The 23,193-nt window shown below is 37.8% G+C and overlaps 1 protein-coding gene across 1 annotated transcript in view; it reads left to right on the top strand.

The window, feature by feature from the left end:
• The window catches only part of LOC129423052 (probable E3 ubiquitin-protein ligase HERC1), a 113,899-nt gene that overhangs the window by 43,687 nt on the left and 47,019 nt on the right, over positions 1 to 23,193 (top strand). The window contains exons 28-47 of the mRNA XM_073871463.1: positions 170 to 289; positions 383 to 623; positions 742 to 896; positions 980 to 1,233; positions 1,314 to 1,412; positions 1,507 to 1,671; positions 3,939 to 4,178; positions 6,937 to 7,020; positions 7,114 to 7,333; positions 7,496 to 7,802; positions 9,217 to 9,965; positions 13,527 to 13,728; positions 15,070 to 15,227; positions 17,478 to 17,561; positions 19,205 to 19,412; positions 21,031 to 21,158; positions 21,243 to 21,451; positions 21,528 to 21,796; positions 21,881 to 21,933; positions 22,090 to 22,287. Of these exons, the coding sequence (XP_073727564.1) occupies positions 170 to 289; positions 383 to 623; positions 742 to 896; positions 980 to 1,233; positions 1,314 to 1,412; positions 1,507 to 1,671; positions 3,939 to 4,178; positions 6,937 to 7,020; positions 7,114 to 7,333; positions 7,496 to 7,802; positions 9,217 to 9,965; positions 13,527 to 13,728; positions 15,070 to 15,227; positions 17,478 to 17,561; positions 19,205 to 19,412; positions 21,031 to 21,158; positions 21,243 to 21,451; positions 21,528 to 21,796; positions 21,881 to 21,933; positions 22,090 to 22,287 (4,143 nt within the window). The remainder of the gene's footprint in view (positions 1 to 169; positions 290 to 382; positions 624 to 741; positions 897 to 979; positions 1,234 to 1,313; positions 1,413 to 1,506; positions 1,672 to 3,938; positions 4,179 to 6,936; positions 7,021 to 7,113; positions 7,334 to 7,495; positions 7,803 to 9,216; positions 9,966 to 13,526; positions 13,729 to 15,069; positions 15,228 to 17,477; positions 17,562 to 19,204; positions 19,413 to 21,030; positions 21,159 to 21,242; positions 21,452 to 21,527; positions 21,797 to 21,880; positions 21,934 to 22,089; positions 22,288 to 23,193) is intronic.

The raw sequence follows: 23,193 nt of genomic DNA, 5'->3' as shown, positions 1-23,193 counted from the left end.
GGGTTCTGGTGGACCATTCACAGCGCTTGCGGTCCGCGTAGATCTGACGCACTGTTAAAAATTTTGCGAGGTGCGCGTCAGGCTACGGATAGCCGTAGCTACGCCGTAGAACCTACGCACGACTGTAAATTGCCCTTAAGACTTTGTGTTTGTGTGTTTGTGCACACGGCTGGGAGTCAGTCGGCTCCTATAAGTGTTCAGAGAGAGTTGCAGTCTGCGGCTCATACGTTGTACCAGCAGCTGGTGCGTGTGCTTAGACAGAAGGCGGCGCTAGAGAGAGAACAAACAGGTTGGTGATGCTTGTCACTGATGCCTGCAGTTCTTAAAAAAAATTAAACAAAACATCCAAATTATATCTACGTATTTGTCTGTGTCTTTCCAGGCTCATGCCAGCACCTGGTGTTAGCTACGGTCTTTGCTTTAAACTTCCACTATCAGCCTGTGGATCTGGTGGTGATTATTAAATCTGGCGTCTTGGAGATCTTGTCCACGTTGACCGATAACACATGCGTGTTGGTGAACCAGCGCTGGCTGGCCGCATCCATGTCAGGTCACATGCAGCTGGGCGGAGCGGTGAAGCTGGCCGCGGCCAGACACCTGCAGATATTTGCCATAGCCGCCAGGTGAGATTATGGACACGTTGTCTGAGTTGGCCTATTGGTTATGTAGACATTTACACTCAAATACAGTATATTATAAATAAAACTGTGTGTGTGTGTGTGTGTGTGTGTACACATCCAGTTCCTGTGAGGATGCTTTGCCATTGGAGGTGTCCCAGGCTCTTATGGATGTAATGAGCGAGCAGTTACAAGGTTTGTTACATGCAGTTTACCAGCAGGAGGTGCTAGAAAAAGACTCCACAGATGACATGCAAGAGGAGACGACCAAACAAGAGAGTAAGATTAAAGCCATCTGTGGTTTAACGTGAGATATTTGTGTGGTCGTTTTATTGATATATTTATTGTTTTTATGACCGTAGGTGTAGTTCGTAGTAGCAGAGTTGTGGAATCCCAGCTCGCTGACTTTCTGGTCTTCCTACGACGCATTTTGTCGCTAAGGGTTGCTAAAAGAGTCTCAGCGTTTGTCAAGTGGATTGATCCACTGATGACCATCATCTCATATAAGTGCAATTCAGGAAATCCTCGTTTTTACAATCTGCGGACAAAACTGCTGGCATTTCATATTTTAGAAGCTCTGTTGCCGGCGTGTTCAGACCCTGCCGTGATGAAACAGGTACGACAGGAAGTGTTTCACTGCCAACTATTAAATGTTGATCCAAAGTATTTTATAAGTCATTTGTTGTTTTCTTTCAGATTGTGGATCAGTTGTTTAGCCTTTTATCCACGTACATGTGGGATGAACCAGTTGCCTTGAGAAAACATCAAGAAAAAGCTTCAGAGATCTCAAACAAGGTATATAAACTCATCTCGATCCATGTATCACTTGAATTATACACCGTAACAGTCACAGTATACTGTAGGCATGTGTTTGTGTGTATTCCCACAGGGCGAAAGTGAAGATGAGTGTATTCCGATTGGTGATTTCTCTTTTGATCCTCATAAGCTAATTTGTTGTTCCCTGGAGAGTGGGAATGTTCTGTCTCACGGGTCAGGTGGGAAGGGGTACGGACTGGCCACCACTGCAATTACATCTGGGTGCTTTATTTGGAAGGTAACAAATCAAATACAGTCATTGGCACAAGCTTTAACTTTCATTATGACAATAAACAGGGCTGACCTCCAGAAGGTATATCTTACCAATCGGGCTTTGGTAAAAAGTGAATCCACCCATAAAATTGTATCCTGAGCTCTGTATATTTCAGTGACAAACCTGACAGTCAAGTATGTTTTTATAGGGACCATTAGCTATAATTTTTTTATTTTTAATGTTGGTCAATGTCAGTAAAAAAAACAACAACATAAAAAACAGTTTACATGAATTTTCCAATCTCTTTCTGAGCTTTGAAACTATCTTTAAAGAGCACCTATTGCCCGATTCATGTTTTTAAATTTCCTTTGGTGTGTAAGTGTGTATTAGTACAATAACAGTATGCAAAACAATATGCAAAAGGTACATATTCTAAAGTAAACGATGACGCGAGTTATTGTCTCCAACGTAAATCTCTTTTTTTGGACTACAACAATACGGTAAAATTTATGGTATGTGGAAAATAATGTGTTTTTTGATTCATAAACCACGCGAACACATTGTATTATACAAAATAACGTTTTTAGCAATTAAATAGGTGCTCTTTAATGCTGCGTTCACACCAAACGCGAGTAGAGTGTCTAGCGCAAATGATTTCAATGTTAAGTCAATGTAAAGGCTCGTTTTCGCACGTCTGGAGTTCTCGCGGTGCAAATGAGGCGTTTAGCGCGGTAGATGCGAATCTGACTTATTCGCGCATCTAGTTCACACAAATGACGCAAATTTGCTGCGGGAAACGCATGAGTTGAAAAATCTGAACTTTGGCGGAAAAAACGTGCCGCATTAACCAATCAGGAGCTTGCTCTAGTAGTGATGTGATTACAGGAAGCAAGCGGAGTCGCAGAAGCCCCTCCCATGACACGAATTTCCGCATGAATGTCTCGAATGACTAGAATTTTACGTGCGGCTTTCACGCTCAAATGAAGCGAGTAAACCCAAAAAGTTCAAGCGTCCAACTACGTGCGAATAGCGCATTTTGCCACCTCTGCCGCGTCTGGTGTGAACGCGCAGTAAGACGGGGTTTTCCAATATCTTAACAAAACACATAATAAAGTAGATATATTTTATTTGTTTAATCTGAATGCCATGTAACCATTACATAACACTAAAATTTATCAAAAAACTGAGAACTCCTCCAAAAATGGACAGATGTATAAATAAAAGATTACCAGATGGAGGTCCAATAATACGTAATAATAATATTAATTACCATGTTAAATACTACTAATAAATACTTTAAACAAATGAAAAATAAATATTTCTGAAGTTAAGCATGGAAATGTGTTATTAAAGGGATAGTTCGGCCAAAAACGACATCAAACCCATGATTCACTCACCCCCAAGCCGTCCGAGTTGCATATGTCCATCGTTTTTCAGACAAACACATTTTTGGATATTTTAGAAAATATTTTCGATCTTTCTGTTGATTAAATGTAATGTTACGGGGTCCAGCAATAGTCCACGACCTTCAAGTCCAAAAAAAGTGCGTCCATCCTTCACAAATTAAATCCAAACGGCTCCAGGATGATAAACAAAGGTCTTCTGAGGGTAATCCGTGCGGTGTTGTTGTAGAAATATCCATATTTAACGTAATTAACTACCTTCCGGTAGCGCCGCCATCTTAGAGTCATCCGCATTCAGGATGAGCGCTTACGCAGCATACAGCGGTTTCTCTGCTGCTGCTCTGTCCCCCGCCCTCCGAATTTGTCATACGTCACTAAGAAAAGTGCGTACACTACGCTAATACTCTCTCCTGAGTCTAAGATGGCGGCGCTACCGGAAGCTAGTTCATTACGTTAATACAATTTTAAATATGGATATTTCTACAACAACACCGCACGGATTACCCTCAGAAGACCTTTGTTTATCATCCTGGAGCCGTTTGGATTTAATTTGTGAAGGATGGACGCACTTTTTTGGACTTGAAGGTCGTGGACTATTGCTGGACCCCGTAACATTACATTTAATCAACAGAAAGATCTAAAATATTTTCTAAAATATCCGAAAATGTGTTTGTCTGAAAAACGATGGACATATGCAACTTGGACCGCTTGGGGGTGAGTAAATAATGGGTCTAATATCGTTTTTGGCCGAACTATCCCTAAACTATTCAAATATTTATTTATAAAAATATTTAGGTGATACTTCAAGTAAATAATTTGGGTCAAGTGGGGTTCGGCTGACAAAAAATCTGTATGTAATTGCTTTTTTTGATCCATGATCTCCATCAGTTCTACATCACCAAAGAGAACAGGGGGAATGAAGGGACGTGCATCGGAGTCTCCCGCTGGCCCATTCGCGACTACAACCATCGGACCACCACTGACATGTGGTTATACCGGGCCTACAGCGGAAGCCTGTATCACGGTGGCGAACTGGGTCGAGCCCTGCCTTCCTTTACCCAGGGGGATACCATCACCTGCATACTAGACATGGAGGCTAGAACCGTCTCTTTTGCCAAAAACAACAGGGTATGTATTTGCAGAATTGAAGAGCACCCTAGCCTTAAATTTCCTTATGACAATATACATCCAAAATGTTGCCCAGGACCCTGTGATAAGGGCAGGAGTAAATATTCTCAATGATGTATCTGGTAAAAGGTGGACCCCCCCCCCCAAAAAATGTATCCTGGACTCTGCATTTCCAAGGACAGTCAATTATGTTTTTAACTCTTTCCCCGCCATTGACGAGTTATCTTGTCAATCGTTCTGAATCTGATCTCTAAAAAATTCCTTCACAAAAATGCTATTATTTCAGCTTTTTGCTAAGAAATTTGTATTTTTGAAGAAAAATACCCATATTTAAGAGTTTATAAACAGAGAAAAAAATAAAGATATGATGAAGCAGTTTTTTGCTTTTTGTTTGTTTGAAAGCAGAGGGTCTCTTCTTTCATTTGATATATTTGTTTATATTTTTCGGAAAAAAAAAATTCCTGAAAGGCAGTTTGTGAAACTTTTGTGTAAATCACAAAAAATGCAGGCGGGCAACTTAAAAAAAAATATATATAAAGGCTGGCGGGGAATGAGTTAAGTGTTCATAATTGACATATTTTTTTACTTATATAATGTTAGTTAAAGGTTACACACACACACACACACACACACACACACAAAAAAAAACATTTTACAAGCAGGGGCGAAAATCTCATCTAAATGTTGGGGGGGACAATAAACATAAAATTTTTCAAGAACAATTTTTGAAGGGGACACCAATAATACAGGCAAAATTGTACTTGCAAGGAAACGTGTACAGATAGAAAACGTTTCTCTTTCGCTATGAACGGACACAAATGTAATTTTAATACACATAAATTCAGAGGTGGAAAGAGTAATAAAATATTTAAGTAAAGTTACTTTAATAATATTTTACTTAAGTAAAAGTAAAGTTACTGGTCTAAAAATACTCATGTAAAAGTAAATAGTAAGTCATTTTAATTTTACTCAGAGTAAAAAGTTACTTTTTTACAGCGGGGAGAGGTTTCTAGTATAGTTCAAAAAAGACAAGGAAATATAAATCTCAAACTAGTTGTTTTTTATTGTAGGAACATCTTTACAATTAAAGTGCAATAACAAAAAGGTAATAAAATAAAAAGCTTTTTTATAACTAAGAAACAGTTATGGAATTATTTAATGATTTTTACATGTGAGTTATGCACTTTTGAAGGTGGTCAGCAGCTAGTAAATACAATCACTATAGTAAGGTTGTAATTGATGTATTGCTGGTAACATACATTATTTTATTAAAATATATACCTAGTTTAAATGAGCATATCATGAGATGAGTGCCATAATATACTTTTATCCTTTACATGTTTATTGTAGCTTCCCTGACCTGTGTACCCGATGTCTTTCAATCTCTCGCTCTCTCTCTGTCTCTCTCTGTCTCTCTCTCTCTCTGTCTCTCTCTCTCTGGAATGTCTAATTACCTGCGCATTCCCGAGGACGTTCTTAAGTTGTTTGACTTGACGCGAAGCTGCTAGACCTCGAAGGATAATGCGCATGTATTAAAAACGCGTCTTGCAAATTAGCGCTAAAAACCCGGTCGGCAATTCAAGAGCTTGAATGAAACAATCGCTTCGCGTCAATGGCCAGGGGTTTCTTTCATAAGAATTGAATTGAGGGTCTGCATTAGCCCGCGCCTGTCTCGTCCCTCTCCATGGCTCTTTCTGCGCGTTCCCCCGCACATCAATCAATCATCCGTGGCGCTTCTTGCTTTTTTGTTTTATTTTTACTCAGTAACGGATATGATTTAAAATGTAGCGAAGTAGCCTACAATACTTTAAGCAAAACATACTTAAGTTAAAGTTAAAGTACAGATTTTAAAGTACATTCAAAAAACCCCAATTACAGCAACGTGAGTAAATGTAATTTGTTACTTTCAGCTCTGCCTCACCTCTGCATGAATGCATAACAATGTTTTCTTGTTCCTTTATCTGCTTCTGTTCTCATAAAACGAAATATGTTCATGTTTATATGTCCAAATAGACCAGTTTTAAAACACATGAGGATAAACTGATAAGTGGTGGGAAACGTTGGTTTGTAGGTATATAGTTGATTAACGCGTCGGCTTCGTACACTTCTCAACCACCCGACTGTGTGGCGCTGGCAGTGGACCAAACCACTGTGAGGCAAGGGAGGGGGAATCCAAATGTTTACAACGTTTTTTTGTTGTTGCTCCGTTTGCATTTGTATTGTTTTACTTCTTACACAACTATTTTAAGTATTATAAATCATGAAAATAATTTTCAATACACATATTTTAATGATATTTTAGGGGGGGGACAACCCTCAGATGGGGGGGTCCTGTCCCCCCCGACCCCCCCGGGATTTCCGCCTATGTTTACAAGTATAAATAGCTTCTGCAGTGTACTTTCATCTGAATTTTTTTTATTTTTTTAAGAAAAATACCCTTATTTAAGAGTTTATAAACAGAAAACATAACGATATGATAAAAAAAAAATTTTGCTTTTTTTGTTTATTGTTTGTTTGAAAGCAGAGGGTCTGTTCTTTCATTTGATATATTTGTTTATATATTTTTCAAAGAAAATTTTCCTGGAAGGCATTTTGTGAAACTTTTGTGTAAATCGCAAAAAATGCAGGCGGCAACTTTAAAAAAAAAAAGGCTGGCGGGGAATGAGTTAAGGGTCCATAATTTACATATTTTTTTATATATGATCTGACAATCTAACCAAGGTTTTGCATTCATGCTTCTGTGTGGATGTATTACTAGGAACCAAAGTTGGCTTTTGAAGGTGTGGATGCGACGGAGCTCTACCCCTGTGTTTTATTCTACAGCAGCAACCCAGGAGAAAAGGTTGATCTTTGAATTCAACACACCAATAGCTTAATCAAAAATAATCATTATTTTGAACCGTATATACATATATGTTCCCCCTCTGGACTTTAGGTGGCACTGTGCGACCTGCAAATGCGTGGGATGCCGAGTGATCTTCTGCCGGGTGAACCTCTGTGCAGCCCGCGGGCAACGGTCCTGCTGGAGTCCACCATTCAGCTACTGAGACGACTGTATGTTAATGACGACTGGGTTCAACATATCAACCAGCACATTTCGAACAAACTACAGCTTATCCATCCACTCATGAGGGAGGGAGCGCACGGCAAAGTCGGTAAGTAGACTTTGATGGTCTGTTTGGTTGCTTGATAGTCGCATACTACTTTGGAAATGTTTACTGTATGTCACTTTGAAATGTTTGGGACTTGTAAAGTATAATGGAGTTCACTATTATTGTCTAAGATAAAGATGAATGTATTCTGTTATCTGGTATTAGGCTCTACCAGTAAGGAGTCGGGTGATAAATGTGGGGTGAACAGAGAGAGGGGGTTTGCTTGGGCAGATGTGTGGACATCTACAGATCACCTCTCCGGTCCGGCGGGTCTCTCTGACACCCAGCTGAGCGTCTTGTGCACGGAGGTCTGGCCGGTCATGGCACTCATCGGAGGGGTGGACAGCGGCCTGCGTGCTGGAGGAACTTGCCAGCACAAACCCAGCGGGCGACGGGCGACTCTTCTCGGGGTGTTGAAAGAGGGAAGCCCGCTGGCCAAGCTACAGTGGGAGGAAACGGATTTTACTGTGAGGTAAGCACATAAGCTCTTTATAAAGTCATTCACAAGTTTAAAATATTAATGTTTTTGTTTATTAATTACATAGTAGTATATAATAGTGTATAGTAGTTGAATAGAAACTCAGTTGGTTTAGAAATATTTAGAAATAATTCATTGCAGATTTTTTTTAACTCATTCCCCGCCAGCCATTTTTTAAAAAGTTGCCCGTCACCATTTTTTACAAAAGTTTCACAAAATGCCTTCCAGGGAAATTTTCTTCTAAAAATATATAAACATACAAATATATCAAATGAAATAACAGACCCTCTGCTTTAAAAAAAAACAAAACAATAAACAAACAAACAAACAAAGCGGGAAAAACCCTTAAAGGTGCAGTGTGTAAATTTTAGCAGCATCTAGTGGTGAGGTTGCGAATTTGCAACCAACGGCTCAGTCCAAGGCTCACCCCTCACTTTTGAAGCACATAGAGAAGCTACGGTAGCCGCCACCAGACAATCATGTCATCGTCAGAGACAACTTAGTAAAAAAGTTTTCCGTTAAGGGCTTTTATAGAAACACGGTGGCACAAAATGGCGACTTCCATGTAAGGGGACCCTCAGTGTATGTAGATAAAAACGTCTCATTCTGAGGTAATAAATACATAACAGTTCATTATGAAAGGTCTTTATACACCCCTGATAATATAGTTTTGTTTATTATTTTGCTTTTCTGTCAAGAGATCCTTCTAAAAATTACACACTGCACCTTTAATTATGGGCATTTAAAAAAATGTTTTTAGCAAAAAGCTAAAAAAAAATTGCATTTTTGTGAAGGAATTTTATTAAGAGATCAGATTCAGAACGATAATCAAAACATACACAGAGTTTAAAATTTGTAAATAACATTTTGGCTTCAGTTTTTGTAAATAAATTGGGTAAGTCATTTAGTGGATAATCACCATCTAGTGGATAATCACGGTATTGCAGATTAACATAAAAATTCATCAGGAACACTTTTTTTTGCAAATGTTTTTGAGATAACTCGTTAACGGCGGGGAAAGAGTTATTAATGAAAGAATAAAAAGGAAATATTTTAGTTTTTTGCTTAAATATTAAAAAAAATGTGTGTTAAGTTTAACGTGAAGGTAGATGGGTAAAGTCCTGGTAACTGACGGCTTTTTCCAGCATTGTCATTAATATGCCATCGTAATTGTTGTATGTGTGTTGTATCTATCCTGTTCTTTTTGCCAGTTGCATGTCTGGGTCTGTTTCCTTTTCAATATTTCTTCACTTCCCCTGTCTCATGTGTGTCTTCTGTCCTTTCTCTTTGTTTTTTTCTAATCATTGTATCCTTTCCTTTCCACCCTTTTTTCTGTCTTATCCCCTTCGTTTCACCTCTTCTCATCTTCATACTGCTTGTGACCTGCTGTGGTCCCACTAACCCAAAGCTTCCTGAATTCTTGGTCACCTAGTGACACCCCTCTCTCCTCGCTGGAGCCGTGCGATGTCCCCCAGTTGGACATGTCTCGCTGCTGCGGCCTTACGCCATCCGTGCTCTTCGACCTCATCCTGATGACCGGCATCTTGGAAGAGCAAGAGACACCTTCCGGATTGCCCCGGAATAGGATCAGTTCGGAGGGCGGCCCACGCAGCGAGCTGGAGAGACGATTGGACGAGGATATCGCCCGCATTATGATGGACGAAGACGGAGTGGCTTGTCCGGTGGACGCGGAGAAGAAAGAGGAGAACCAAGATGAAGCGTTCGGATCCCTCAAGCAATCAAATGAAAACTGCGGTGGCGCCCCCTGTCCACCGATACTTGCACTACAACCCCGTGCGGACTTCTTTGCACTGGAACTTCGCGCGATACGCATTTCCTACCTTTTGCTGGGTGCCCTAAAGTCTTTGGCTGTCATTCTGAACTGTGGGAAGTTCTCGGATCTTCGTCCGATTCCCAAATCGGAGGCAGGGGTCAGTGTAACTAGACCTGAGCCGGTGAGGACCTCTGCGGGCGAGGAGGAAAACGGCGAGCTGCGCTCTGTGCTGCAGTTTGTTGTACGGAGCATGGTGAAGTGGGCTGTCAGACCCTGTCCGATCAAACAGGCCGTGGCTTTGTCAGATCTCGAAAGGGCTCAGATCATCATCTTTAAAGGTGCGCTGAGCAGGCTGCACGGCGATGGAAACCAGGAACACAAGGGTTTGTACTTTGTTTTTCTACCGAGCTAGAATCCAGAGTGTTTTTTATTTATTGTTACTTTTAGGGGCGGTTTCCTGGATAGGGATTAGACTAGTCTTAGACTAGAGAGAGCTTTCAAAACTGAAAACAACTCGCACTGACATATCTTAAAATATTTCAGTGCCCTTTGTTTTGCCTCAAAACGCACACCAGTAATGTTTTTAGTAAGGCCTGATAGTTAAAACTAGTTACATTTCCTAATTAAACTAAGGCCTAGTCCTGGCTTATGCTAATCTCTGTCCAGGAAACCCCCCATAGTGTTGTATGCAATGCATTTATACAAAGATTTAAGGAAAATTGCATGCTAAGTTGTGTATATTCCATAACATTTTGTTTGGTGTGTTGAATTTAAGTAATTATTCACCCAATATGAGAATTCTGTCATCATTTATCTGTAATATTTTTTTCTGCTGAACACAAAGGGAGATATTTTCAGCAATGTTTGTAACAAACCGCTTTTGAGGACCATTGACTTCCATAATAGGATTTTTTCCTACTATGGAAGTCAGTGGTGCTTGTGTTTCCTGCTTGATTACAAATATCTTCCTTTGTATTCAGCAGAACAAAGAAATGTACACAGGCTTGTAACAACATAAGGGTGAGTAAATGACAGAATGACTATCCCTTTAAGAGTTTGATGTATTATGTATTAGGGCTGGGTATCGATTCAGATGTTCCAGATCAAATCGATTTCGATTCATAAGCTATCAAATCGATTCAATTTCGATTCTCGGTTTGATTTACGATTCCGATTCTCGGATCGATTTTTATACTTGATTCTCGATTAAACTCAATGAATATAGATTTAATACAAATACTATATTTATAAAAAGAACAGTGAACATAAGTTTACAAGTGGGTAATCAAAAGAAATTAATAGCCACAAACCTGTATATTAATCTCTTTTATTTTAGGTACACTTGGGTACATTAAAACAGAACCCATCTCTAATTTTCAAATGCATACAATTATGTTAAATACAATACAATTTTGATGCAAGATGGCAAATGTATGCTGAAAAAAGTGAGAACAGTCGCATTCCTTGATCAAACTGGATCAGGTTATTTCATTTAAAAAAAAAATTGATTCATGGCCTGTGAGAATCGATTTTGAATCGACCACGTAAAAAAACTATTAATCGAAAAAAAAAAATTTTCGCCCAGCCCTATTATGTATAGACCGTTTCAGCAGTAACAACATAAACAAGCGGCTGTCGCGGTCTGCACGTAACTTCCGGTAAACTCCGCTAATAATAAATAACCACAAAGTACTTTAAACGTAGTTTATTTATATAACAATAAAAAACAACAACACATAGATTACCGAGGAAACCAAAACATTTGTTATTTTCAACGAGGCATTTGTTCGAGAGATCAGTTTAGCAACTAGTCAGACCATTAAAAAAAAATTAAACCGGAAGTAAAGTTCGGATCCAGACGTGTATCACGTGCGTCCGATGAAACCGTTTATAGACGTACTCTAAATAAAATCTTTTTTTGATAAAATACAACATTCTTACGAATTAACTCTTTCCCTGCCACTGTTTTAAAAAAAAGTTGCCAGCCAGCGCCAGCATTTTTTATGATTTTCACAAAAGTTTTAAGGCTTCCAGAAAATAAACTATATAAACTAAATAAAATATAAACATACATTACTGTATTTTCCGGACAATAAGACGCACTGGAGTGTAAGCCGCATCATTCAAAAATGCGTCATTAAGATGAAATAACATATATAAGTTACAGTGGACTATACGTCGCGTGTATTTAGAAAATTATTTCACAAAATCCAAGCCGAAGAACAGACATTTAATCTGGAAAGGCAAGTTATTCAACTAAACCATAGCAGACAGAACAGCAGGCTGAATAGATGTCTGTACGTTAAAGTAATATTATCAGTTATTTAAACGATAAACCATAGCATACAGAACTTACCTGGAAGGTTGAATAGGCTAAATAACAGAACAAGCCAACTAGCTTGAAGTTTGCATACTCATCATTCCACATTACAGAATTCATTGAATTACATAAATACAGAAGCAGCATTTACTCGCGGCCGTAGACGGCAATTGTTTCATAAATGTCAAAATTAATTCATACTGACTTGCAAGGCGCACCTGACTGTAAGACGCAGCACCAGCCAGATATAAAAAAAAACGTGGCTTATAGACTGTTTCTTCGGATGCACGTGATACACGTCTGGATCCGAACCTTACTTCCGGTTGCGTTTTTTTAATGGTCTGACTAGTTGCTAAACTGATCTCTTGAAATGCCTCGTCAAAAATAACAAATGTTTTGGTTTCCTAGGTAATCTATGTGTTGTTTTTTGCTTGTTATATAAATAAACTAAGTTTAAAGAACTTTTGTTGGTATTTATTCTTAGCGGAGTTTACCGGAAGTTACATGCGGACCGTGACAGAGGCTTGTTTATGTTGTTACTGCTGAAACCGTCTATAGACTGAAAAATATGGTATATGAAATGAAAGAACAGACCAAACAAAAAAGTTTCATCAAATCTTCATTTGTTTGTTATAACCTCTCAAATATGGGTTTTTACTGTTTGTGGATCGGTGGATGTGAAGTGTTTTATAAGTTGGGTAAGAGCACCCCCTAGTGGATAATAGCGGAAATATGGATTGCTGTATAAACATGTTATTGGCAGAGAAGCATTATCTCTTAATGTACGAGTAGGGTTGTGCCGACGGACGATAGTGTCGTGTATTGATGATCGTCTGACATATTGCCAATAGCAGGCTTTCATGACGATAGTTGGCGATGGTTATTATTATCATCATAATAGTTTCAAATTAACATGGGCATTGCGTGCTTTTCCTCGCATGAGAGGGTTTGTGGGCTTCACTTTGCGCGCGAGAGTTTTTAACGCGTACGGATTCCTTCTCGCAAGCACCTGAACTTAATGCACGCATCATGGACTCTTGCTTGGACTTGAATGCACACGGCATGGAGTTCTTCTAGCACCTGAACTTGTAATGCGCATGATTCGGACTCTTCCTTGCACATGAGCTTGTAACACGCGTGACTCAGACATTTTCTTGCACTAGATAGGTTGTTAGGAGCGTAGGGGTTTAAAACCAGCGAGTGTGTGGTTCACGCTCCCTTGCACGCAAGAAATTTTAGAGCGTAATGACGCACTCGGATTAATGGCATCAGTTTTAAGAAGGTTGCGGTCATGACAGTGTTGCCCTTGATTCTTTTTTGTCCACCAATCAAGTGGCTTGTCATAAATGAGCAAAAAATGTACTAATAAATAAATGAGTAAACTACTGCCTCGCCCCCCGATACTTTCGTGTATCGCCGATCTCACAGGCTGACGATAGGACAATCTCAAAATGAGGCATATCGCCCAACACTATTGACGAGATAAGCCGTCAATGGCGGGGAAAGAGTTAAACATTCACAATATCTCTATCAATAGTTGTTGTTATAGTAAGTTAATGCCCATGTTTGCTATTGATATGCAGATTTGTGATGTAACCAGATTTGTTCACGTGTGTGTATTTAGATTCTGCAGGGAACTCTTCATCTCAACCTGTGTCCAAATCTTCAAGCTCTGTCTCGCTGTACAGCAACGGCTCTGAGGGGACGGCCATCTTCGGCCAGGCAGGTTCTCCCTCCACCAATGACCTCACAGCTTCCCTTCTCACTGCCCTGCACGTTGACGGCCTGGAAAACTTTAATCCTTTTCTGCCCATCAACCTACTGCAGTGAGTTTAATATCAGATTCATTATATATGATTTCAATGCCTCAAGAACATACACAAATGAAATTATTTACTTTCTCCAGACAAGTTTGATGGATAATGTTTGTTTGATAGATAAAATCTGACTTTGATTAAAGTGCAATGGCATTGTTAAATAGTGAGTTGAGGTTAATGCAGTTAAACATTGTGTTATCCTTCTTAAAGGTACAGTGGTCTTAAAAAGTATTTAGACACCCATCAGTTCCCCCAAATATGAAAATTCTCTCATAATTTGGGTCCTGTTAATAGTTGTCATGTGTTTTGTTATAAGGGTGCATACCAATTAATCGCGATTAATCTATAGCAGAATAAAAGTTTTTGTATGTATTATATGTGTGTGTGAACTGTGTATAACAACTTTGTATAGATAAATGCGCACACATGCATGTATTATATAATAAATGTTTACATGTGTATATACATTTGTATATTTATGTATATTTTATATTATATATAAATATTAATACTTAATATATATATATATATATATATATATTAAAATTATACATGCATGAGTACATATTTATATATAAATAATTATTATACGCAGTTCACACACATATATGATGTAAACAAAACTTTTATTCTGCTATAGATTAATCGCGATTAATCGGTATGCATCCCTAGTCAGAAGCAATGAGATCTGACCCTGCCACTATATTTGAACTTATTGTGCTGATCTGGCTATATGACTTATCGATCACTAAATAAATAAGCTTAAAATATTAATCATTTTTTCTCACAATGTATCACTTTTGAAGGCATATATTAACCCACTCAAGTCATTTGAATAACATTAAGGTGTATATGGTTGGTGCTTCGCCTTATTGACCGCCATATAAGAAGATAACATGATAGCTTTTTAATAAAAATAATTTGTGTTCAGCTGAAGGAATAAAGTCTTAATATATCTGGGAGGGTGTGAGGATGAGCAAAATTTTCTTTCTTGGGTGAACTAACGCCCTTTTTAATTGTATGAATTTCTTTGCATTATGTAACAAAACATTAAACCACATAGCATTTTTAAGAAGTCATTAAGTTATGCTTCTTACATAAATATTGTTGATTCAGATCGCTGTCAAATGAGACAAACACTCACACACAGCAGGTCACTCAAAGCACGAGTGATAACACAGGTGAGTGTGTGTTTGTGTACACCTGTGACTGCGTGCGTGTGTACCTTTCTAAAACAAAGCATGACAAGAGAGTCATTAACATGGTCAACATAACGCATGTGCATTAAGTGCCATGAAATGTCTCTGTTTTCTTGTTTCTGTGTGGTTGTGTGTGGCTTGGCTCCTCTAGGCGGATGGTTCTGGCACGTTTTCCCACATTGGCAGGTCTTGTCCACAGTCCGGTTCTGCCCCCCGGGCTCAGTCTGACTAGCTCAGCATCCTGTGAGGGGTTTACTGAGCAGCAAACCAGCTTCCTCGAGCCCTGCGGCCAGACCAGGACACCCGTGGGTAAGACTGACCCTGAGAATATGCTTTAATAATGTCAAAACAAGTCACAGTTCATTCAAAAATGACCATTTACTTGTGAATATGTGAATGATGTCAAGCATATGGCATCTGTTTTTGATTCGTCCTAATAAACTAATGTCAGTTTATGTAGCAACAGGTGTGGTTTTGTTTCTTCTAATAGACAATGTGTGCATGTTTTGTACTTGTGAATGTTTTGGTGTGTCACATACTCACTCGTAGCAAGAAATTTGTTAGGTTTTCTTGCACAATTACACTCTACTGAATGGCATCAACTTATTTTTAAAGTTGCTTATATGTGAAAATATATGAAGAGTTTGGTTCCAAAACAAGATAACTCCAAAAATTCTTGTTTTTTTGTGCATTGCAATTAATATCAATCAATGCAGTTGGTTTGCCTTCATAATTAAAACAAATACAGCTAAGTAGCACAATAAAAACATGATAACATAATAATAAACATGTTTTGACAAAAAAATTACGAGTTATCTTGTTTTGGAACCAAACTCTTGATATATTTATACTGTCTAATAAGTCTGAGACCACTAATGAAAAATTGTATTAAAATTATATACAGTAGTCTGTATATGAGCAAATCTGACCTTTTGTACAAATGAGTTAAAGGGACTGTAAGTAGGATTCACCCCATCTAGTGGTGAAATAGTATTTTGCATTCAAACGAAAAGTGCTCTCTAGTGCCTCGCTTTTCCAAATGCGTGTTGCAACTACGGTAGCCATTATAATCACTGATCTCCTTGTCAGTTTCATCTAGTTCACGTATTCTGAATGAAAACGCGTTGCTGTAGGCTAGTGCTTTTTGTCCCTCTCTGCTATTATAGTTTATCAATACGGCGGAGCGACATGAAAGCCTTCTTGGACTTACCCGTTCAATGTAAGTAAAGAGAAGAAATTCTAAGCTTACAAAGAAAAGTCCGATCACTGGCAGGGGTCATTTGATACCAATGAGGACATATTTATGAATAAAGACATTGATTTTGATTAGTAAAACACTTAAAATCCCACTTACAGTCCCTTAAATGCATATATTGCAATATTACATATATTTGTTTATGTGCTAAAAGAAATATGTACATTGCAATGCCATGTTAGTCACTTTGCATAAAAGCATCAGCCGAATGCATTAATGTGACCCTGGATCACAAAACCAGTCATGGGTCACATTGGTATATTTTTAGCAATAGCCAACAATACATTGTTGGGGTCAAATTATCGGTACCAAAAAAATTAGGATAAGTAAAGATCATTTTCCATAAACATATTTGTAAATATCCTACTGTAAATATATTAAAACTTTATTTTTTTGTGAGTGGATACAGTTGCTAAGGCCTTTATTTGGACAACTTTAAAAGCAATTTCTTAATATTTAGATTTTTTTTGCACCCTCCGATTCCAGATTTTCAAATATAGTTACCTCGGCCAAATGTTGTCCTATTCTAACAAACCAGGTAATGTTAAAATCAATTAAAAATACCTTTATGACTGGTTTTGTGGTCCAGGGTCACAAATGTTTACAAAATTTTGTTGTAATTTTGTATTAATAAATCATCAAATTGGAGTTCAAATGCAAAACCCTCTATGTGCATATCGGTAAAATAATCAAATACTTTACAAAACAAAATTAAATCTGTACAAATCGATGGCGGAAAATAGTAAATCACATAGTTAATCACTCCTTAAGTCTGCAGTTTGATCTTTTTCAAAATCTCGTAAAAAGACCAAAAAACGCCAAAATTTTATCTGACTTTGTGCCTCTCTTTTTGTGTTTGTCAGTTGAATGTTAAATAGATCCAAACCATGTTCAGTAAAAATTATTTGATGCAGATATAAACTAGCTAATAGGCCAACTTTATACTAGTGTATACAAAAGTTTAATATTGATATAGGTGTTGACCAATAGTTGTCTGTTTAGATCTGTATCGCTCCCCAAAATATCATATGGGTGCATCCCTTATTTTTTATTAGACTCTTACTAACAAACTGGTATTTCTGAATGATTTGAGGGTGGGATTAAGCATATTTGAAATGAAAATTTTTGATTAATGTATAATCTGGGTTGAAAGCATTTGGTTAATACCATTATCTTATATTTGAGAGAAGGCTTTAGAGGCTTTTGCATTTGAGCTCCTCATTTTTTCTTCTTAGTCTAGAGCAGAACACGCATCCCTGACACGAACTGAGTGAACATTTAACTTTATTATTTCTGTCCTTTAGAACAGCCCCAAATGTTTGTCCCTGTTCGTTTGCTCGAAATGGGCTTTTCAATGAGACACATCTACAGAGCCATGGAGGCAGCAGGTACTTGCCAGTGCTTCCAACATTAAACCAGACTTATTGAGTCAAGAAGACCATTATGTGCATTTGCTGTTCAACTGCTCTAACAGTGTAACAAAAGTCAGATTAAATTAGGAAACAATTAGGAAACGGAAAGCTGCTGTGAAACGATGCCAATTCAGTTATTCACCGATATAAATATCAATAATAGGTCATTATGTTGGGTCTTGTCTCACTTTGTGATTTAATTGTTTAGTGTCGATTGCTGATTCATTGAATGCTGTTATTGCACCAAATTCATTTATTACATTTTCCCTCTAAGACACTGATTTAATTTATGCTCTTCTATACTGGAGCACTCAGATGAATTATGCAAAATATTATTGGAGCACTGCATGAAGTCTTTTGAATGTTATGTGTTAAATGTGTTATGAATGTTATTCAAAATTATATAAAGCCAAGAGTATACTAAGGTTCATATACCACACGTTTACCAAATAAATTTCTTTGTACCAAGGTATAAGTGACAGTAAAAATAAATAAATAAAATAATAAAATTGAATTTAGTTTATTTGTTGATTTAACTTTTAATAAGTGTTGACTGCACTTAAAGGTGCAGTGTGTAAATTTCAGCGGCATCTAGTGGTGAGGTTGCGAATTGCAACCAATGGCTTAGTCCACTGCTCACCCCTCGCTTTTGAAACGCATAAAGGAAGCTACGGTGGCCGCCACCAGAAAAACATGTCATCGTCAGAGACAACTTGGTAAAAAAATGTTGTCCGTTAAGGGCTTCTGTAGGAAAATGTCGGCACAAAATGGCGACTTCCATGTAGGGGGACCCTCGTAGATGTAGATAAAAATGTCTTATTCTAAGGTAATAAACACATAACACTTCATTATGAAAGGTCTTTATACACCACTGTTAATATAGTTTTGTAAATTATTTTGCATTTCTGTCAAGAGATCCTTCTAAAAATTACACACTGCACCTTTAATAGAATTTTTAAAGTCATTATATTTATTTATTTATTTATTTATTTGCTATGCAGGCAATTAGTAATAAAACCATTTCAGGTGTTCCTATGTTTGCTGGATACTTGCATGCAATTTTTGTTAGCCATTTAAAAGAAACTACACAACAAAGTCTTAAAGGAATAGCTCACTAATACAGTATGTTTTTTTTTATAAAATCTATGGATAAATGTTTTAGGAAAAGGGTTCCTTGCCAAATTTATCTAATGTGGGGGTCCATGCCATTAAAAAGTATACGTTACTTTGTACATTTAAAAAAAGTTTAGAAAGTTTAGTTAGGGGAGTGCAGTATTTTGAATATTACACTCTAAAAACAAACGGTGCTATATAGCACCAAAAGTGGTTCTTTGCTCATAATCATAGAAGAACCGTTTTTAGTGCCATATAGCACCAGTGAAGCACCTGTGTAGAACCAAATAGTGCTATGTAGAACCATATGTGGTGCTATATGGCCCCTATTTGGTTCTACACAGGTGCTTCACTGGTGCTTCACCGGTGCTATATGGCACTAAAAACGGTTCTTCTATGATTACGAGCAAAGAACCACTTTTGGTGCTATATAGCACCGTTTGTTTTTAGAGTGTAGTGTATTGTTAGTGTGTTAGTGTATTGATGTTTTGTTACCTTTCTCTCAGGGGTGACGGGTGAGGTGGACTCTCGTATGATTGAGGTGCTGGCGAGCTGGATGCTGGAACACCCTTTGACTGAAGAACAGCAGGTGGGAGAGGGTTCATCAGCAGGGGGCGCCACTGATACACCCACATCTGACGGTCCTGAGACCGTGCAGTGCCCCGAGTCTCCTGCCCCACTGACTCTGCATGAAAGCCAGGAGCCCAACGAGAGGTGAATACTAACATATGGTGTCTTAAAAACGTACAAACATGTAATGTCTGCTTCTATATCTGATGTTTTTTGGATGCCTCTCACTAAATTAAACATGATTTTGCACATTTGTATCTAAAATACTTGCACCACACAACAGTTTATCAGCCAGCAATAAATCTGTGAAATTTTCAGTTTACATCGTGTTAAATGTGTTAAACTTGTTTCTAAAAACTTTTCACATTCCCTTAGTAAGGATGAAGTTAATTTTTTTGTGTAACACTTTACAAAAAGTTGTATTTGTTAACATCAGTAAATGCATAAGCTAACATGAATAATACATTTTATAATAACTTTTTAAGTTGTATATGTTAGCATTATAACATTATATATATATATATATATATATATATATATATATATATATATATATATATATATATATATATATATATATATATATATATATATATATATATATATATATATATATATATATATATATATATATATATATTATTGGCATAAACTAACATTCAACAAAGATTAATAAATGCTGATAAACTACATTGTTCATTGCGAGTTCATGTTAGCTAATGCATATACAACCTAGTTGTAACGTGTCACCAGTTTATTTTAATGCTGCTTTTACCCACCAGCATTTTGTGTGATTTTTAGCTAAATAAAGCCAAGAGTATACTAAGGTTTATATAGCACACTTTTAACAAAATAATTTTTTTGTACCAAGGTACATTAGACGACAAAAATAAATAAATAAAAGAATAAAAAATTTATTTAGATTTTTGTTTTTGAATGACTTTTAATAAGTGTTGGCTGTGTTGGCTTCAAAATAAAATTATTATAATAGAATAGAAAGATTTTTTAAATTCATTTATTTAGTTATTTTGCTATGCAGGCAATTAGTAATAAACCATTTCATGTGTTCCTATCTTAGCTGGTTACTTGCATGCAATTTTTGTTAGCCATTTAACTAAGCCGTTTTGTAAGCCGTTTTTTGAAAAGTTGACCACCAGCATTTTTTGTGACTTTCACAAAAGTTTCACAAAATGCCTTTCAGGAAAATTTTCTTCTAAAAATATATAAACATACAAATATATCAAATGAAAGAACAGACCCTCTGCTTTCAAACAAACAAACAAAATGGGAAAAAAGTTTCATCCTAACCAATTTTTTCTCTGCCTATAAACTCTTAAATATGGGTATTTTTTTAAATAAAAAAAATGATCAAAAAGCTGAAATAATTGCATTTTTGTGAAGGAATTTTGTAAGAGATCAGATTCAGAACGATTATCAAAACATACACACAGTTTAAAATTAGTTAAAAAAAAAATTGCTTCAGTTTTTATATAAATTTGGTCATAAAACCTAATCAGGAACACATTTTTTTATCCAAATATAGATAACTCGTCAATGACGGGAAAGTTAAACTGAAGAGTTAAACTGATAATTTAATAGAGAAACATTTTATAACAAACTGGAAAACACATGAACAATCTGCAAATATGTCATTATTTAGCAATAACAATCGTTTTGGTGTGTAGAAGTATAAACACTTGTTGCAGCAGTATCAGCACTTATTGTTTGCTTATATTCTGATCTATGGGTTTTATTTTACCAGTCTGTTAGCTGGTTTGGACCTAGTGGAGAGAGAGAACTTTTTAGATGTCCACTTGACCAGAAACAGACCTCCACCCGCACGCAGACAGAGATCTGGAGTGAGCCAGAGGACTTCGTTTAGGAGAGCAGGTTAGACTCACTCAACCACAGCGATTGGTGATCCAATGAGAATACAGTTTAAAATCAAACAGTCATATGTTGTGCTGGTTTCAGATTCCCCTTCTCCCAGTCCTGTGCCAACACTGTACAGACAAGACGCAGGTGTGTCAGAGTGGCCCGAGCGGGCTGAAACGCACCCGTTTGCGGCCGAAGAGGAATCCGAGCTGGGCTACATGGATGACCCTTATCATGAGGAACCCTACGAGGAGCTTCTCACCCCGGAGTTCATCACCTCTGAGAGGGACACGCTTTGGATGGCAGAGGTACCTTAATTGCTATTGTAATTTCACCTTCAGTATACTCTGTCAGTTTTGTATGAAGTCTCTCTTATGCTCTCAGGGACGAGAGGAACACCCAGAAGCTCATGAGATGGTGGAGTGTGAACTCTGCAACACTCTCACTCTGCAATTCAACAACCACATGAAGAGACATCACCCCGGATGCGGTCAAAGCGCTGGTCGCCGTGGTTACCGCAGCAATGGGGCTTATGTGGACGGATGGTTTGGTGGTGAATGCGGATCGGGCAGCCCGTACTATCTCTTGTGCAGCATATGCAGGGAAAAGTATCTGTCCGCCAACCTGGGCGGGATGAGCTCTAAACAGGACAGGTAAGGATTTGATTGAATATGGTTTAGATGAGAATGTGTGTAATAGCTACATCACTTATGACAACGCATGTGGTGTTTTTTCAGGGGAAGGGGTTTGGTGTCTGATCTGATTGGTCAGCTGGACAGTACATCAGATGGTATGTTTGTCTTTAGCTGTTAAATTTACCTAAACAAATGTTTGTTTTGTATTAAAGTGAATGCAGATGTCCCCTATGTGCTGTTCTTAGTAATAAAATAAATAATGAAAATTATGAGGACAAATGTGTAATGATTTCAGTGTGTTTGTATGTTAGATGAGTGGGATCCCGGGAACCAGGAGGATTTGGACTCGGACAGGCTGACGGGTTTGGAGGATTTTGGGACTCTTCTGCGACCTCTGGGTCTGAGTGAGAAGAAGCCAGTTCCTGACCCCATTCCCTTCTCGGAACACGACCCGCTCGGAGCTCTGGCCAGCGGCTCTGTAAGAGGGGACAGCAGTCTGCTTTACAAAGGTAACACCATAACCCATTCACACAGCACAATTTAGGTAAAATTGTCAGAGAGGCTTCTGTGTGAAAACAAACACGTCCCTTATATGTTCTGGGATTGCTCCCTAGGGCTCCAGACTGCCACCAAAATTTGAGTGTGTGCTACTGAACATGTGCCACCACTAAATTAGACCTTTTTTTTGTGATGTGACACTGAATTTGAAACAGCACATTGTACTTTCTGCATCTATCATTAAAATATTTATTAGTAATACAGTGGAAATTAGTAGAAATGTAAATATTTGGTTAGCATGTTGATTTATGGTGTGTGCCCCTAAATTTTCTGGTTGCGCCCCTAAAAATTTTTGTTGGGGGCCACTGTGCTCCTAGTGAAAAAAGTTAGCCTGGAGCCCTGACTCCCATAAAGGGGACCTAGTAACATATCTGAAAAGCGTTGTGTGTGAACAAAGACAGAAACAATGTCGTAAGGGACTTCATCGCAACAAGAAGTTATGGTTCAACACTGTTTTCACATGCTTTCAGAGAATGGTTTACTTAAGTGATTGGGTTGTTCTTTTACACATTTTCTAGGTTGATAGAAGCACTGGGGACCCAATTTTAGCACTTAAAGGACAAGTTCGGTATTTTACACTTAAAGCCCTGTTTTCAGATTGTTTATGATGAAATAGAACGAATAGTGTTTGTTTCTCACCTCATACCTCTACAATGGGTTTAATGGTGCACTGGAACAATCCTTCTTAAAATGCATTAAACTTTCGTTTACAAAGACGTGAAACTCACCGAGTGGTCAGGGGTGTTCACTGATATGCTCACAAAAAAATCGCTGCTTTCCAACAGGTGTTTTAGCATTGTTAACTTGTGGACCTATTTTTCCAAACGCCTCACACCTGTACATTCTTCCGCTTAGAG

The sequence above is a fragment of the Misgurnus anguillicaudatus genome, chromosome 9, assembly GCF_027580225.2.
Source record: "Misgurnus anguillicaudatus chromosome 9, ASM2758022v2, whole genome shotgun sequence".
Taxonomy (NCBI): Eukaryota; Metazoa; Chordata; class Actinopteri; order Cypriniformes; family Cobitidae; genus Misgurnus; species Misgurnus anguillicaudatus.
Note: the sequence above shows the minus strand (reverse complement) of the source record. Positions and strands in the feature narration are given on the sequence as shown.